Source organism: Halichoerus grypus, chromosome 2 (assembly GCF_964656455.1).
Source record: "Halichoerus grypus chromosome 2, mHalGry1.hap1.1, whole genome shotgun sequence".
Taxonomy (NCBI): domain Eukaryota; kingdom Metazoa; phylum Chordata; class Mammalia; order Carnivora; family Phocidae; genus Halichoerus; species Halichoerus grypus.
The window spans coordinates 64576053-64589479 of NC_135713.1; the positions used below are offsets into that span (position 1 = coordinate 64576053).

A 13427-nucleotide genomic window follows, 5' to 3' on the forward strand; every position below is an offset into this window, starting at 1 on the left:
GCTCCGTGCTGAGCATGGAGCCTGCTTAGGATTCTCTCTCTCCCTCACCCGCCCGCCCCACACTCTCTCCAAAAAAAAAAAAAAAAGGAAAACAAAAACAAAAGGACCTCACTGTCTTGAACATGGCGGTGTCCCCAGTGCCTGGCACAGAGTAGGCAGGCAGTAAAACTCTAAGGCATGAATGCATGCCTGGTAGGTAATTTGACCTTTGTCCTTGACAGTTGAGGAGACTGAGGCCCAAGGTTCCCAGAAGTGTCTGCACATTTTGGAGTCTTATTGGGGAGCCGGTGTTTTGGTTGTGCAAATCTTTGAAGTCCCTTCCACCTGCCCTTCCCCCACCCCCCACCTATTACCTCCTCCCCAGCTCAGGCTACTTGGTCTCCAGTTGGGCTCCCTCAAATTTGTTTTCCACACTGCTCCTTCTATAATCTGTGTCTCTCTGCTGAGGATGAGACCAAGCTCACTGCAGGATGGTCAGGCCTCTCATGCTTGGCCACCAACTCCCTGTCAGCCCCATGCTTTTCCCTTTATCTCTGGGCCAGTGCAGATGCACCCTCAGCCTGGAAAGACCGGGGGCTTGCTGTCCACCTGGTAAGGCTCCGCCTGTCCTTCATGCTTAACTCAGAGGGCACCTCACGCATGGGCAAGCCCAATTTCTCCTCCTGCCTTACTGTCCCTGTCATTTTTGTTGCACAGGACTGACTACATGGGCCCTAATTATCTGCATCCCACCCATCTGCTCAAGTGGACTGGAGCCCACGGGTCGCAGAGGTCAAGTGCAGGCTAGGTGTGTCCCCGGCACCCAGCACAGGGCGCTGGTGTTTGCTTCAGGGCACGTGAGTGAGGGTCTGTGTGTCTGTGTGGCTTGGTGAGCACCACTGCCAAGAGCTGAAGGGAGGAACTGTACACTACGCGCTACAAGGTGGGAGCAGGAGCAGAGCTGGGAGGTTTTATTACCAGCAAACCTGTACACTGTACACGGCGGGGGAGGGGGGACCGGTGGGGCACAGGAGGGGTCCTCCCCAGCCTGCCTGCCTTACCCCTGCAGGCCAGAGTGGATGCAGGGCTGTGTCCCAGATGTCCATTGTTGGCCCTGGCCCAGGAACAGCAGAACACCTGTCTTTCCTCCTGCCACAGAGCCAGGCAGGGCTTTCAGGGCCGGTCACAGGGGACTGGGCCCTTCTTCCGCTCACGGCTCAGCAGAGTCACCAGCTTGGCCTTGAAGCCCGTGTGAGCACTGGGGCGGCCAGAGCTCCCAGCTTCATCACTGTCGCCCAGCTCTAGTTCCAGCAGCCGCCGGTACTGGGCCTCGAGGCTGCTGTCGTGGGCAGGGCCCGGCCAGCCCAGGTCCTCGCTGTTGTGGTAGATGGGGCTGGCCAGGGGGCTGCGGCGGCTGGGACTCTCCTGCTCGGGGTCCCTATCCCTGGGCAGCACGGGGCCTGCCTCCAGCAGGCATAGGTTCTCATAGAGGTGCTCGGCATTGCCTGGGGGCCCACTGGCCCGCTTGCACACAGATGCGTAGAGCCCAGACACCGGCTCATCGTGGGGCACCGGGCTCAGCAGTGGGGGCAGGCTCTGGGGGCCGGGCTCAGCCAGGCGTGCCCTCCGGGAGCTGGGCGGCTCCAGCCCTGGGGGCACCTCCCGCAGCTCTCCTGGCGGGTCCAGTGAGGGCAGGGAGGTGGCCCGAGGCAGGGGACAGGGCCGGGGCCCAGCCTCCTCTGGCAGCCGTTCCTGCTGGCGGGCAATGGCAGCGGCCACAGCCCTGCACAGGTCGAGGGCTCGGGGGCTGCTGAAGGCGAAGAGACCCTCGCCCGAGTCACAGCGGCGTCCAGCTTCAAAGGAGAACACGTCCTGGACACGGGGTTAGGGGGTGGTATGGGTGGGTTCGCGGCGGAGGGACCTGGGCTCCTGTCCACCTGCCACCCTTCCCAGCAGGGCACTCCTTGCACCTCACCTTGTCAGAGCCGAACTTGCGCAGGAAGCGGTAGGGCCAGGTGTAGAGGGCCTGGGGGCTGGAGGGTTCCCGCAGCTGGATGGTGTCTTGGCTTAGCACTAGGAGGTAGGGCCCCTTCAGCCGGCAGCGGGTGGCAGCCTCGGTCCTCTGCACCACCACTGGAAACTCGCCCACTGCAGGCAGGAGGGTGGCGAGGGCATCAGGGATAGCCCGCCTGGGTCCCCCAAAGGTCCCAGCCCTGGGTGGAGGACGGCTGAGGCTGCCCCTGCCCCTCCCTGACTCACCTTCTTGCCAGGAGGAGTAGATGGAATTCTCCTCCATGGGGACCAGGCCCCTCTTGGAAGCTTCCACCTCCCCTGGTCCTGAGGAATACTCCCCTATGCCCTGGAGAATGAAAAACAGTCAGAAGTTAGAGCCTTCCCCCCACTCCTCTTTCTACATCCTCTCCCTGGGGCCAGTAACCCAGGACTCCAGGCCAAGCAGGAACATCCAGGGACTGGGGTGCCACTTCCAGTTCTGCCCCCGACACACTGCACGACCCTGGGGACCCCTCTGTTTCCCCACCTGCAGCCCCCATGTGCCCCCTTGAGGGTGCCGAGAGTTGTAAAGTAGCGGCACACAAGAGGAGGTCCCGTTGCACTTGCACTTGGCCAGGGACTGGGCCTGCCTGTGTGTGTCCCTAACAGCTTGGAGCTTTAGGGGTGGGACACGCAAGTGAATTGGCTTCTCTTCTCCAGGCCTCTTTCACCATCTCCCCTCACATCCTCTGAGCTCTGTCAGCACCTCCAGCACAACCACCTTGGCCCACGGTGGCATGGCCAGGGTCACATGCGACAGCTTCCTCACTGGTCTCCTTGTTCCTGTTCATTTCCTTTTTTTTTTTTTTAAACTTAAAATATTGTGGTGGGGACGCCTGCGTGGCTCAGTCAGTTAAGCGTCTGCCATCGGCTCAGGTCATGATCCCAGGGTCCTGGGATAGAGTCCCACATTGGGCTCCCTGCTCAACAGGGAGCCTGCTTCTCCCTTTCCCTCTGCCCCTCTCTGCTCATGCTCTCTCCCTCTCTCTCTCTGTCAAATAAATAAAATCTTTTAAAAAATAAAATATTGTGGTAGAATACACAACATAAAATTTACCATTTCACCATTTTAAAGTGTATAATTCAGTGGTTTTAGTATAGTCATAAGGTTGTGTAATGGTCACCTTTATCTAGTTCCAGAATTTTTCATCATTCCACATGGAAACCCATTAGCAGTCCTTACCCACTCCCCCTTCCCCAGCCCCTGGCAACCGCTAAGCTGCTTTCTGTCCCTATAGATTTGCCTATTCTGGGTGTTTCACATAAATAGACTGATACTAATATGTGGTCTTTTGTGTCTGGCTCCTTTTACTTAGCATGATGTTCTCCAGGTTCATTTATTGTGTTAGCATGTATCACTACCTCATTTTTTTTTTTTTTTAATAGTCAGGTAATACTCTGTTGTATGCATAGACTACATTGGGTGTAACCATCAGTTAACAGACATTGGGGTTGTCTGCACCTTTGAGCTATTGTGAATATTGCTGCCCTGAGCATTCTCATACAAGTTCTGTTTGAACACCTGTTTCAATTCTCTTGGGTATACACCTACTAGTGCAATTGCTGGGTCATATGGCAACTCTATGTTTAAGTTTTTGAGGAACTGCTAGGCTCATTTCCTTTTGGTCCATCATAGACCCTGTGAAGCTTTAAAGCTCTCAGTCCCTGGCTCCCCAAAGAACCTCCCTCTCAAAGGCATCTCCTCTCACTCAGAATAAAGCCCTGAACTCTGCATGTGGCCCAGAGTAGTTTCAGCTGGCTCCCACCAAACTCTCCACCTTTGCCTCCTCCTGGGCTCCCTCCCACTCCTTACTCTCCAGCCATAGTGGCCTTTCTGCCCCTTTAACACGCCAAACTTTCCCCTGCCACAGGGCCTTTGCCCATGCTGCCCCCTCTGTTCAGGACACTCCTCAGACCTCAGTGTCTGGGTCACTCTTGCCTCAGATCTTTGCCTGGTGGGCTCTTATTTGTCCTTGAGGACTTGGCTCACTGTCCCTTCCTGAGAGGCCTTCCCATCTAACATCCCGCCATTCATGCCTGGTCCCACCAGCCTTTCATTTTCCCCACAGCATGAATGGCCATCTGAGATTCGTTCTGTGGACTTCGGGGCTATTCCCCCGAAGGCTCGCAGGTGCTTGGCAGGTACTTGCTGAGTGACAGGATGGGAGTGAGCATGGAGATGAACAAGGTCAGGGGTCAGGTGGCCCACCTCTTGCCCCTGATGCTCACCTGGAAGGCCAGCTGGCAGATGGGGCCCATCCATTCCTGGCGATGCTGCGCGGCCAGCAGGTGGCTTCGCTCTGTGGTGGTGAGCAGGAAGGCACCAGTGTCCTTGGGGCAGCTCTCGCCATCAGCGGGCAGCACAGACACGCAGTCAGCCAGGCGGATGATCCGCCGTTCCCCACGCCGGCTGGGGCCTGCAGACCTGTCACATGTTGGCCCCAGGCCACCATCCCGGACCTCCCAGTTCTCCAGCCGTGCCACACCTGATGGGCTTCCTGCATACAGCAGACCCCATACCTTCCGCCAGGACTTCTGTGGGAGATGAGGATGGGGGAAAAGACCCTTCGGTGGTGGTTCTCCCTGTAGCTCAGCTCAGCACACGCTGCTCAGCAAGTGCTCCTGGCCACCCTGGCTGGCCTCTGCTTCCCCCAGATCCGCAGGCCCCAGAGAAGGGGGCCCTGCCAGGGCCAGCCCAGCAGGGGGGAAGAGTCTGTGCTGGCGGGCGGTCAGCTGTGGGTTCAAGTCCATCCCACCATTGCCTAACTGTGACCCCTATGAGCACTAGTGTCCTCATATCTCAAAAGCCCTGAGAACGCAAGGTTGGGGCTTCTACTGGATCACGTCCCTGACGTGGTTGAAGCAGACCACCTGATGCTACCATTGTATTGGTGCCCCCTACGCCCTCTCCCCAAAGAAAAGGTCACTCGGGCCATGGGACAAGGGCTGAGCAGGAGGGAGGCCTCGGTCTCATGATGGCAAGGAAGGAAACATGCAAATAGCGTAAAGCAAAGGAAACAGACTGTTTATCTGCCTGGGCAGCAGCTGCAGCTGAGCTGTGAGGGTGAAGGGCCTGCTGCCTGGGGAGAAAGGCAAAGCCCCCAACTGTGTCCTGTAACAGGGCTGGGAGGAGCTGAGCCCTCGTCTGCAGGCTGGCGCTCCTCCGACTCAGCCCCGGCCTTGTCCACAGGAGCCTGGGTGCCTCTACTACACAGGGCGGAAGGCTGTTGGGTTAGCCAGCCTCTCAGCTCTGCCCTGCCCCAAGGTTTGGATTCTTAGATCCTCCCCGTGCTTGGCTTCCCCATCCGCAAACAGGACAGGCTCTCCAAAAGGCCCACTCAAGCTGAGAATGGGGCTCTGCTCTACTCCCCAACACCTTGGTTGGGTTCCCCACCCTGACTCCTTCCCCATTCTCCCAGGTCCCGGTGGGCTGAGGCTGGGGCCGCCGCCTACCGTCCTGGACAAGCTGCCTGGCAGCCAGGGTCCCCACCTTGCCGAACTTGATGTGCTGCTGATAGAGGATGCCGTCCTTGATGGGAGTCTCCCGAGGCTCCATGGCCGCTGCCAGGCCCCGGGACTGCCACTCCGAGGGCCTGATGAGACTGGTGACAGGCCGGAGGGGAACTCCTCACACTTCCCCTTCTGGCCACTTCCCCCTCCCTCTGTCCAGAGAGGCAGCTGCAGGGCTGGGGGGAGGGGCGCCCGTCTTCAGTAAAGGAGCTAGGATAGGGGTGGGGACATCACATATTTCTTCCTCGGGGTCCAGCTGGCCCAAGGCGCCCACGTGTGCCTGGCGGGGGGCCTCAGACCCCCGGAGGGCGGCTGACCTCTGCCTGCACCTGGGTCAGCTGGCTGTGAGTCATAAGCTCCGACCTCTCCTCTGAGCAGGACAGTCGCACACCCGGGCACTTGACGTTCCCGCGGCCCTGTCCCTGCCCCAGGACCTCCTCTAGCCAGACTGGCCTGCTCCTTGCTTTCCCCACTCTTGAGCTCTGGTTGGTACCCTCTCAGTGCCGCTCTGCTGGCCTTTATCTTGGAAATATTTCTAATATTCACCTGCTCCCCTCTGTCTTCACAGTCCCTGTCCATTACTAGCCTCTTATCTCCCCTTTGAACCACTGCCTGACAGGGCCCACTGTGGTCCTTTCCACCAACCCCAAACCAACCCCTCTGACTACCCCCTGCCCGGGGGTGTAGCCTGGGCTCCTCAGCCCTACACTCAAGGTGCCCTGTCCTGGCCTCCACCTCCCCTCGGCCCAGTGCCTCCCAGGAACCCCTTACCACTGTGCCACTTGATAGCTGGGCTGCCTCTTCCCCTGGGGAGGCCCCCCTTGACCACCCCACGCCGAGCACAAGGGCCCCACCAGTGAGCCCGTCCTCACAGCATGGCCCAGTCATGTGAGCATGAGTGGCATGCCCCCATTGGGTCCCTGGAGAGATCACATGCTTTTTTTAAACTTTGCTTCTTGCTAGGCACTTTTTTTTTTTTGGGGGGGCCTCACCTTGCTGGAGGCTACTACTGGGGCTCTGAGTGTGTGTCTGAATTCTGGGGACAGCCTCCTGTCACTCATTCAATGCCACCTTTAGGCAGGCATGTGTAAGCAGGCTGAGCAATACTCTTTAGGGTCGCATATGGGGTGTGGGCAGAAGTCTTTTCCATGGGCCTCTCCACCCTGCTTTGTGTCCCTTGCAGCCTGGGCAGCCCCAAGCTCCGGCAGCCGGACAGTCTGTTCTTTGCATTCTCATTGCCATTTCAATGATGAGGAAATCGAGGCTCAGAAATATTAAGTAACTTGCCCAAGGCCAAACACCAAGTGACAAACATGACTTGAGCAACTGCTGTCCTGCTGGGATAAGCATGTGGTCTTGCACATGAAGAGCCGGGCCCCGAGGACTTGCTGCCCATCCCTTGCCAGACGTGGAGATCCTGCGCCATCTGCCACCCCCGTTATTCCCATCTCCTGTCTCTCCTACTTACCTATGAGCCTCCCAGCAGGCGTCTGCCTGAATTGCCTGGATCCTGAGCCCAACTGACAGCCAGGCACAGAGTGAGGTCAGTGAGTGCTAGCTGCCTGAGTGGTGGTCCTGTGGCGTCTGCTGCCCCCTCAGCGAGGTGGACAGAGGGTTCCCCACTGGGAGTCTGTGCGGGCAGGCAAGTGGGCAGGGGGCCTGAGGCAGGAAGTCGCCTCCCAAGGGGCTCCGGGAGCTTCATACAACTGACAGGAAGAGGGAGGCTGGGGCAAGTTTGGAGATTATAAGAGCCAACCAGAGACCAGAAAACCCAGCCATTTCCCCCGGGCCCACCAATGCGGTCTCTCCCTGAGCCGCAAATCCAGCTCGCCCAGAGGAGCTACCCAGAGCTCCCAGCAGGGGGCCCCAGGTACGTGGCTCTCTCCACAACCAAAACCCAGCCGGCCGTGTTGGCAGTAGCGGTGGGAGATGCCAGTTCCCCCGCCTTAGAGGGGCTACGGAGGTCAGAGGGTGAGGCCTGTCCAGGAAGCAGGGATCAGGGAAGGCGAAACACAGAGGCAGGGCTGGGCTGAGACCAGGGAGGTTTGTGCTTTAATGACAGCTGGGGCAAAGGGGAACAAAAATAGTAATTCTGGGGGACACAGGGAGCAGGCAGCCAGGCCCAGCCTGGCCCAGCCCAGGCCAGCTGGGCCGAAGATGCTGGCTTTTTGTCCAGGGGGCCAGTGTGTGTAGGAGGTGGCTGGAGACTGAGGTCTCTTGGAGACAAGGGATGACAGATGGCTCAGAAGTCCATGGAACTGTGGGCCAGGTAGTCCTTGCGGCCGATGTTGCTAACCTGCTTGGTCTGCATAGCCTCGAGTTTGGGGCAGTCAGTGATTCGATGGCCCAAGCCCCCACAGAATGCACAGCCACGCTCTCCTGGGGGCATGGGGGTGAGAGTCAGCAGGACTGCAGGACCAGGCTCCACACCCCAGACCCTGGCTTCCCGTCATGTTCCCCTGCCCCCGCCCGCACCGCCCCGGGGTCTCCTGGCCAGCGGTCACCTCCAATGTCCAGCATGGACTCATCCCCACAGTGCAGCACTTGTAGCACAGGGGGCACCTTCTGCTTAGCCTCCAGCAGCAGGGCTTTCAGGTCCATCAGCACCGACTCGTCTGTGGGGGTAGGAGGGAACCATGAGGCCCAACCCTAGGCCCTGCAGCCAGGACCTAGATAGCCACAGGCAGAGGACCCAGGGCACAGCTGGGGTGGCCCTGGTGGCAGCCTTACCACAGGCCTTGTTGATGAAAGTGGTGGCGATGCCTGTGTTTCCTGAGCGCCCGGTACGGCCGATACGGTGCACTGCAGAGAGGGAACAGAACCTCTGGCCTACTGCCCAGGGGCTGGGGCCCAGCCTGCACCCCTGACACCTCGCCCCCTACCCAAGCTCCCCACCGTAGTTCTCGATCTCCTCAGGCATGTCATAGTTTATGACATGCTGGATGGCAGGGAAGTCCAGGCCCTTGGAGGCTACGTCTGTGGCCACCAGGACATCCTTCTTGCCCTCCCGGAATGCCTCGATGGCCTTGGTCCGTTCCTCCTGGTCTGGGGAGGGTTAGGCAGGAGCTGTTAGAGTGACAGGAGTCTGGGGAGTAGTGGCGGGCCTACTAGGCAGGGAGAGTGATTAGGTGAGGGCAGCAATGGCAGCAAAATCCATGCCTACGTGTGCACTACCCCCTGACCTTTGCCCCCATGGATGGCCACCGCCTCGACCCCCTTGAGCAGCAGGTACTCGTGGATGGCATCCACATCTGCCTTCTTCTCCGCAAAGATGAGCACCTGTCCAGGAAAGCCAACTTCAGTCATGGGGGCTGACCCCAACCGGGCGTGCCCGACCTTCTCCAGCATGCTGCCCCGACTCCCCCCTCCCCTTCATTCCAGGGGTCCTCAGCCAGCCTGGCGGGCTGCACTTACAGGTGGGGGTGTTTTCTGTAGGCACTCAAGCAGGTATACCATCTTGGCCTCCTCCTTGACATATTCCACCTCCTGCCATCACAGGGGCCAGGTCAGGTGGGCCTGCAAATGGGCTCACCAGCCCTGGCCCTGCCACAGAGCCTGGGACCCCAATCCTGGCTGGGAGGAAACCAGAAGCCTCTTGCCATAAAGCACTGGCTGCCCTAAGAATGTTTCCTGCTAAGGGCTGGGGATTTGAATGAAACCCCCAGTGCCCACAAGGTGGCCCCTCAACCCTACTCCAAGAGCTTCAACGTGGCCTGGCCAGATCCAACCCTCACAAGTGAGACCCTGCGCATCAGGAGTGCCTGCCCACCTGGATGACATCCAGGCTGGCGGCCCCAGCGCGGCCCACGTTGATTGTGACCGGCTTTACCAGGGCACTCTTGGCAAAGTTCTGAATCTTCTTAGGCATGGTGGCACTGAAGAGTAGGGTCTGCCGCTGGCCCTGAGGAAGAGTAGGGCTAGGACTGAGGGCATGTGAGGCCTGGGAAGGCCAAGTAGCTGGGATGTAGCCCCCTGAAGCAGGGGCAGTGGGTGGGCAGTGCCAGGCCTCAGGGCCTGCCACAGTTGAATGGGGTGTGGTGGGAAGGGTGGCAGGAATGCCCTAGCCAGGCAGGGACAGGCACCTTGAAGTAGGAGAAGATGGTGCGGATGTCGCCCTCAAAACCCATGTCAATCATGCGGTCAGCCTCGTCCAGAGCCAGGTAGCGGCAGATGTCTAGGCTGACCATCTTCTTCTGCAGCAAATCCATGAGGCGCCCAGGGGTGGCCACCATCATGTGCACACCGCTGGGGATCAAGAGGACCCTGAGGTCAGGGCTACCCGCCCATCCCTGCACCTAAGGGCTGGCATTCTGCTCATTCTGCCCTCTGGCCTCTTTCCTGTCTCTCCTCACCTGTCCCTTCATCACGTCCACCACCCTGCCCTACTTGTAAAACATGTCTCTTCTGGAAGGGGCTGCAACCTTCTTGACTACTGCTCTGCTCCAGAGCTCCGCCCCAGCCATGAATCAACCCTGCATACCCTTCCCTCTCTAGAAGGAGGGTGATCCTGAATCTCCACATAGGCCTCAGTATGTGCTCCCGCAGCTTCCTTTGTAGGCGTTGATGGGCTCACTTCCCTGGAATGCTAACTTAATCTTTTCTGTATCTGAATCTTCCCTGAGACTGGGAATGCCTTGGAAAGAAGGGCCTGAGTGTGGCCTGTCCGTGACTCCAGAGCCTGGTCCAGGGCAATTAGCATTGTCTGCTGGAGGAAAGGCCATGGATCTGGCCCTGCCCTAGTGTCTCAGCCTCCATGCTGGACCACACTGAATGACCCTGACCTTCCTGGACATCCTGGGTCCCCCACCTCTGTCTCTTCTGCCCAGAATGCCCTGAACCCTGACCTCCCAGATGCCCCCATTCCATCTGTCGTGCTCCCATAGTACCTTACCACATCCCTCTGTCCCACCCCAACTGATCTCCCCATTAGACAAGGAACTCCTTGAGGACAAGGAAGCTTCTGGAAGGGTCTGCAAGGGTAGCTAAAGCAAAGGGCCCTTTAGCTTGTCGAGGGGCTCTGGGGAGGCCCACAGGGTGGGGGTGCTTATGCTCACTGTCGGATGGTTTCCATCTGCTCTTTAACAGACATGCCCCCGATGCAGAGAGCGCAGCGCAGGAGTGGGGAGCTGTCCTCCTGCAGCAGGCGGCAGTAATACTCCAGGATGCCATGGGTCTGCCGGGCGAGCTCCCGCTGTAGGAACAGGGCAGAGGTTGGTACCAGAAGGTAGTCCTGTCTCCACTCTGTCTCCAGCCTGGTCTGTCTTACCGAGGGGCAGATGATGAGTCCATAGGGCCCTTCACGCTTGGAGAAAGGTAATCTTTTTTCTTGTTCCAGGCAGAACATGATGACAGGCAACGTGAACACCAGTGTCTTGCCTGAACCCGTGAAGGCGATACCTATCATGTCACGTCCAGACAGACTATGGGGAGAGGAGAGGCCTGAGGATCAGGTTCAGCAGAATGTAGGGAATGAGTCTCCAGATGGACACCTAGTGACTGCTCCTCCCCATCACCGCCCTCTTCAGGGCCCCCAGGTCCACACTCACATGGTGGGGATGCCCTGGATCTGAATGGGTGTTGGGTGGTGGATGCCTTTCTTCTTTAGGCCTCTCAGGATGGCTACGGAAAACAATCTCAGTATCATCCTTGTGTCTCACAGATACTTTATCAGGCCTCCCAAAGCTGTAAGATTAGCACTACTCCCACTCCCTTCAAGTTACAAATGAGGCCCAGAGAAAAAGAGAAAAAGAAAGACTTGTCTAAGATCTCTAGGATAACTGGAGGGAGGATTTACACCCAGGTCCACTTAAGGCCAATGTCACTTGCCCACTGAAGCTCCCTAATGGCAGAAGACAGTGAACAGGTACAGCTGGGGCAACTGAAATTCAAACCTAAGTCCCTCCACCTCCACTGGCTAGACCCATCGCTGCAGATGCTGAGCTCAGCGGGGGCTGGGACACAACCTCACAGTTGTTTGACTACCAAAGTTCCCAGGTACCTGCAGGAAATTTCATTTCCTTGAAGCTCTTGATGGGTGGTGGGATGCCATCTCCTTCCACCAGGATGTGGTACTTCTTCCGTACGCGTTCATGCCGCTCTTCAGACATGCTCAGGACATAACGGGGGGGTGTCCAACTGTGAGTGCGTGGTGGGGGTCAAGAGAGGCCCCGGGCACAACTGGCTGTGGGGTGCACCTGCCAGTCTCAGCCACTACCATTCCAAGTAAAAGTGACTGCCTTCCCACAGACTGAAAAACATACCTGGTTTTGATCGGATCATCATATGTGATTCCCTTGGCCATTTCCTTCACTGACATCAAGGCTGAGGAGACAGACGAGGCTCAGGGCTGGCTCTTGCTTCCCAGAGGCCAGGCCCATGAGATATAACATGCCTGGGGTTTGGGGAGGAGGCTCGGTCCACCTCCCCCTCTGCCCTGGCTACAACCATACCTCGGCCCTCAGCCACACTCTCCAGGATCTTTTCCTCTTCTTTCAGCTGCTTCTCCTTGGCAGACTCCTTGCGGGCTGAGGAAAGAAGCAGATGTCAGACACCAAAGCACTATACCAAGCTGAGCCTCCCCGCTGCTTTCCAGCCCACCTTCAGCCTTCTCTTTGAGGTGCTGGTGCTGATCCAGGAGGCTGACGTTGGACTGAGGGCCCAGCGGGATATCGTCCTCATCTCCCCGGGGCTCGCTGCCGCTGTCCTGCTGCTCCTCCTCCGCAGCTCCTTTGCGCCTTCGTTGCAGTAGCTTCTGGAGCTGAGGTTCCACCAGCGCCCCTCAGAGCCAAGCCCAAACCAAAGCGGAGCATTGGGCCCAGGGGGCCTGCGTCAAGATCTTGGCTTTTGGGAAAGGGCTCTGTACCCTGCGACCTCAGATCAGGTTGCCCGTCCCTCGTTCGCCAGACGGCCACTGTCCCGAGTACTGGCAGCTCGCTCCACTGGCGGCCACCTCCCCCCAACCCCGCCCCCCGATCCCACGCCCTCATTCCTCTTCCGAACCGGGGCCCTCACCAGCAGTTGCCGGCGCTGTCGCAAAGGCACGTAAGGCACGTAGTCTTCGTCGTCCTCATCCTCCGTCTCGGAGCGGCTTCCTGTGGCAGTCGCCTCGTCGGTGCGAGCCCGCTACAAATACACAGAAGTCAGGCTCAGGCCCCCCCGCTTTCACTACCGCTCGCCACAAGCGCGGACCCCTGCCTCGCTCCTACCTTCCGCTCGGGTTCCGAGTCCTCCATCCTTTGCTGCACGCATGCGCGCTACGGTAAAACCCCGCCTCAACTTTTGAGTGAAATCCAATCAGATGTGAAGAAGCGGAACGTGGGCGCCTAGCAACGACCTCTGAATGCCGGATCGCGCAGAGGGACAAACTTTCCTCTGAGACCCTGTCAGGCAGCGCGGCGTCAAAGTCCCTTGGGCGGCTGCGCATTTGTTGCCAGGGGCGAGGGCAAAGCGTCAGACAATGCATTATGGGACGCTGGAGGATTTGGAGCATGCGCTAAAGGCTCAAACGAAGCCTGGTGGAAGAAGGTCCCTAAAGTGGAGACCGGGGATCCCGAAGAGGCCGGCCGGCCAGCTGCCCAGCCTCGCCCAGAGTCTGACGTCATCAGGCACGTTCCGGGACGGGGCCAGCTGGGATCCCGCTCGGGCCTCCATCCCGGGCACGGGCGCGGGGACGGGGTGTGGCTTGCGGAAAAATGAATCAACTTACACTGCAGCTCTGACTGGCGTCCTCATCTATGTGAGACAACACGTATGTTCAGAGTGGTGAGGGATAAATAAAATGCTGGTGACAAGTGTTTTTTCGCTGAGGGTCTGTACATACATATGGAGCGATTATTATTGTAAATGCTGTAATAGAGCTTAGAGTAACTCACTGGGGAACCAGAGAA

General features: G+C 58.5%; 2 protein-coding genes across 4 annotated transcripts; both read right to left on the bottom strand.

The window, feature by feature from the left end:
• Positions 1–923: 923 nt before the first annotated feature.
• Positions 924–5702, bottom strand: DOK3 (docking protein 3). 2 transcript variants are annotated; one of them, XM_036084849.2, is made up of 5 exons: positions 5485–5702; positions 4261–4448; positions 2239–2338; positions 1955–2127; positions 924–1851 (listed from the first exon to the last, which is right to left on the bottom strand). In XM_036084849.2, exons 1-5 carry the CDS (start codon positions 5585–5587, stop codon positions 1153–1155), a joined length of 1263 nt encoding a protein of 420 aa, XP_035940742.1. In that variant the 5' UTR covers positions 5588–5702; the 3' UTR covers positions 924–1152. The 2 variants fall into 2 exon arrangements, with proteins under 2 accessions (XP_035940742.1, XP_035940740.1); XM_036084847.2 differs by having other exon boundaries at positions 4261–4566; positions 5522–5694.
• A 1864-nt stretch (positions 5703–7566) lies between these two features.
• Positions 7567–12903, bottom strand: DDX41 (DEAD-box helicase 41). 2 transcript variants are annotated; one of them, XM_036084846.2, is made up of 17 exons: positions 12747–12903; positions 12553–12663; positions 12139–12298; positions 11991–12065; positions 11802–11862; positions 11540–11649; positions 11088–11160; positions 10808–10961; positions 10596–10732; positions 9624–9786; positions 9311–9442; positions 8956–9027; positions 8724–8820; positions 8437–8586; positions 8272–8343; positions 8046–8156; positions 7567–7920 (listed from the first exon to the last, which is right to left on the bottom strand). In XM_036084846.2, exons 1-17 carry the CDS (start codon positions 12771–12773, stop codon positions 7784–7786), a joined length of 1842 nt encoding a protein of 613 aa, XP_035940739.1. In that variant the 5' UTR covers positions 12774–12903; the 3' UTR covers positions 7567–7783. The 2 variants fall into 2 exon arrangements, with proteins under 2 accessions (XP_035940739.1, XP_035940738.1); XM_036084845.2 differs by having other exon boundaries at positions 11540–11676.
• Between the last annotated feature and the right edge of the window lie 524 nt (positions 12904–13427).

Excerpts from the sequence above, each read along its gene's own strand:
- DOK3 (XM_036084847.2), bottom strand. The coding sequence starts at position 5,587 with ATGGAGCCTCGGGAGACTCCCATCAAGGACGGCATCCTCTATCAGCAG. Across the intron at positions 2,339-4,260 it reads TCTGCCAGCTGGCCTTCCAG|GGCATAGGGGAGTATTCCTC; the intron begins GTGAGCATCAGG and ends TTCATTCTCCAG. Across the intron at positions 2,128-2,238 it reads CTACTCCTCCTGGCAAGAAG|TGGGCGAGTTTCCAGTGGTG; the intron begins GTGAGTCAGGGA and ends TCCTGCCTGCAG.
- DDX41 (XM_036084845.2), bottom strand. The coding sequence starts at position 12,773 with ATGGAGGACTCGGAACCCGAGCGGAAG. Across the intron at positions 12,066-12,138 it reads CCTCAAAGAGAAGGCTGAAG|CCCGCAAGGAGTCTGCCAAG; the intron begins GTGGGCTGGAAA and ends TTCTTTCCTCAG. Across the intron at positions 9,443-9,623 it reads CCATCTTCTCCTACTTCAAG|GGCCAGCGGCAGACCCTACT; the intron begins GTGCCTGTCCCT and ends ACTCTTCCTCAG.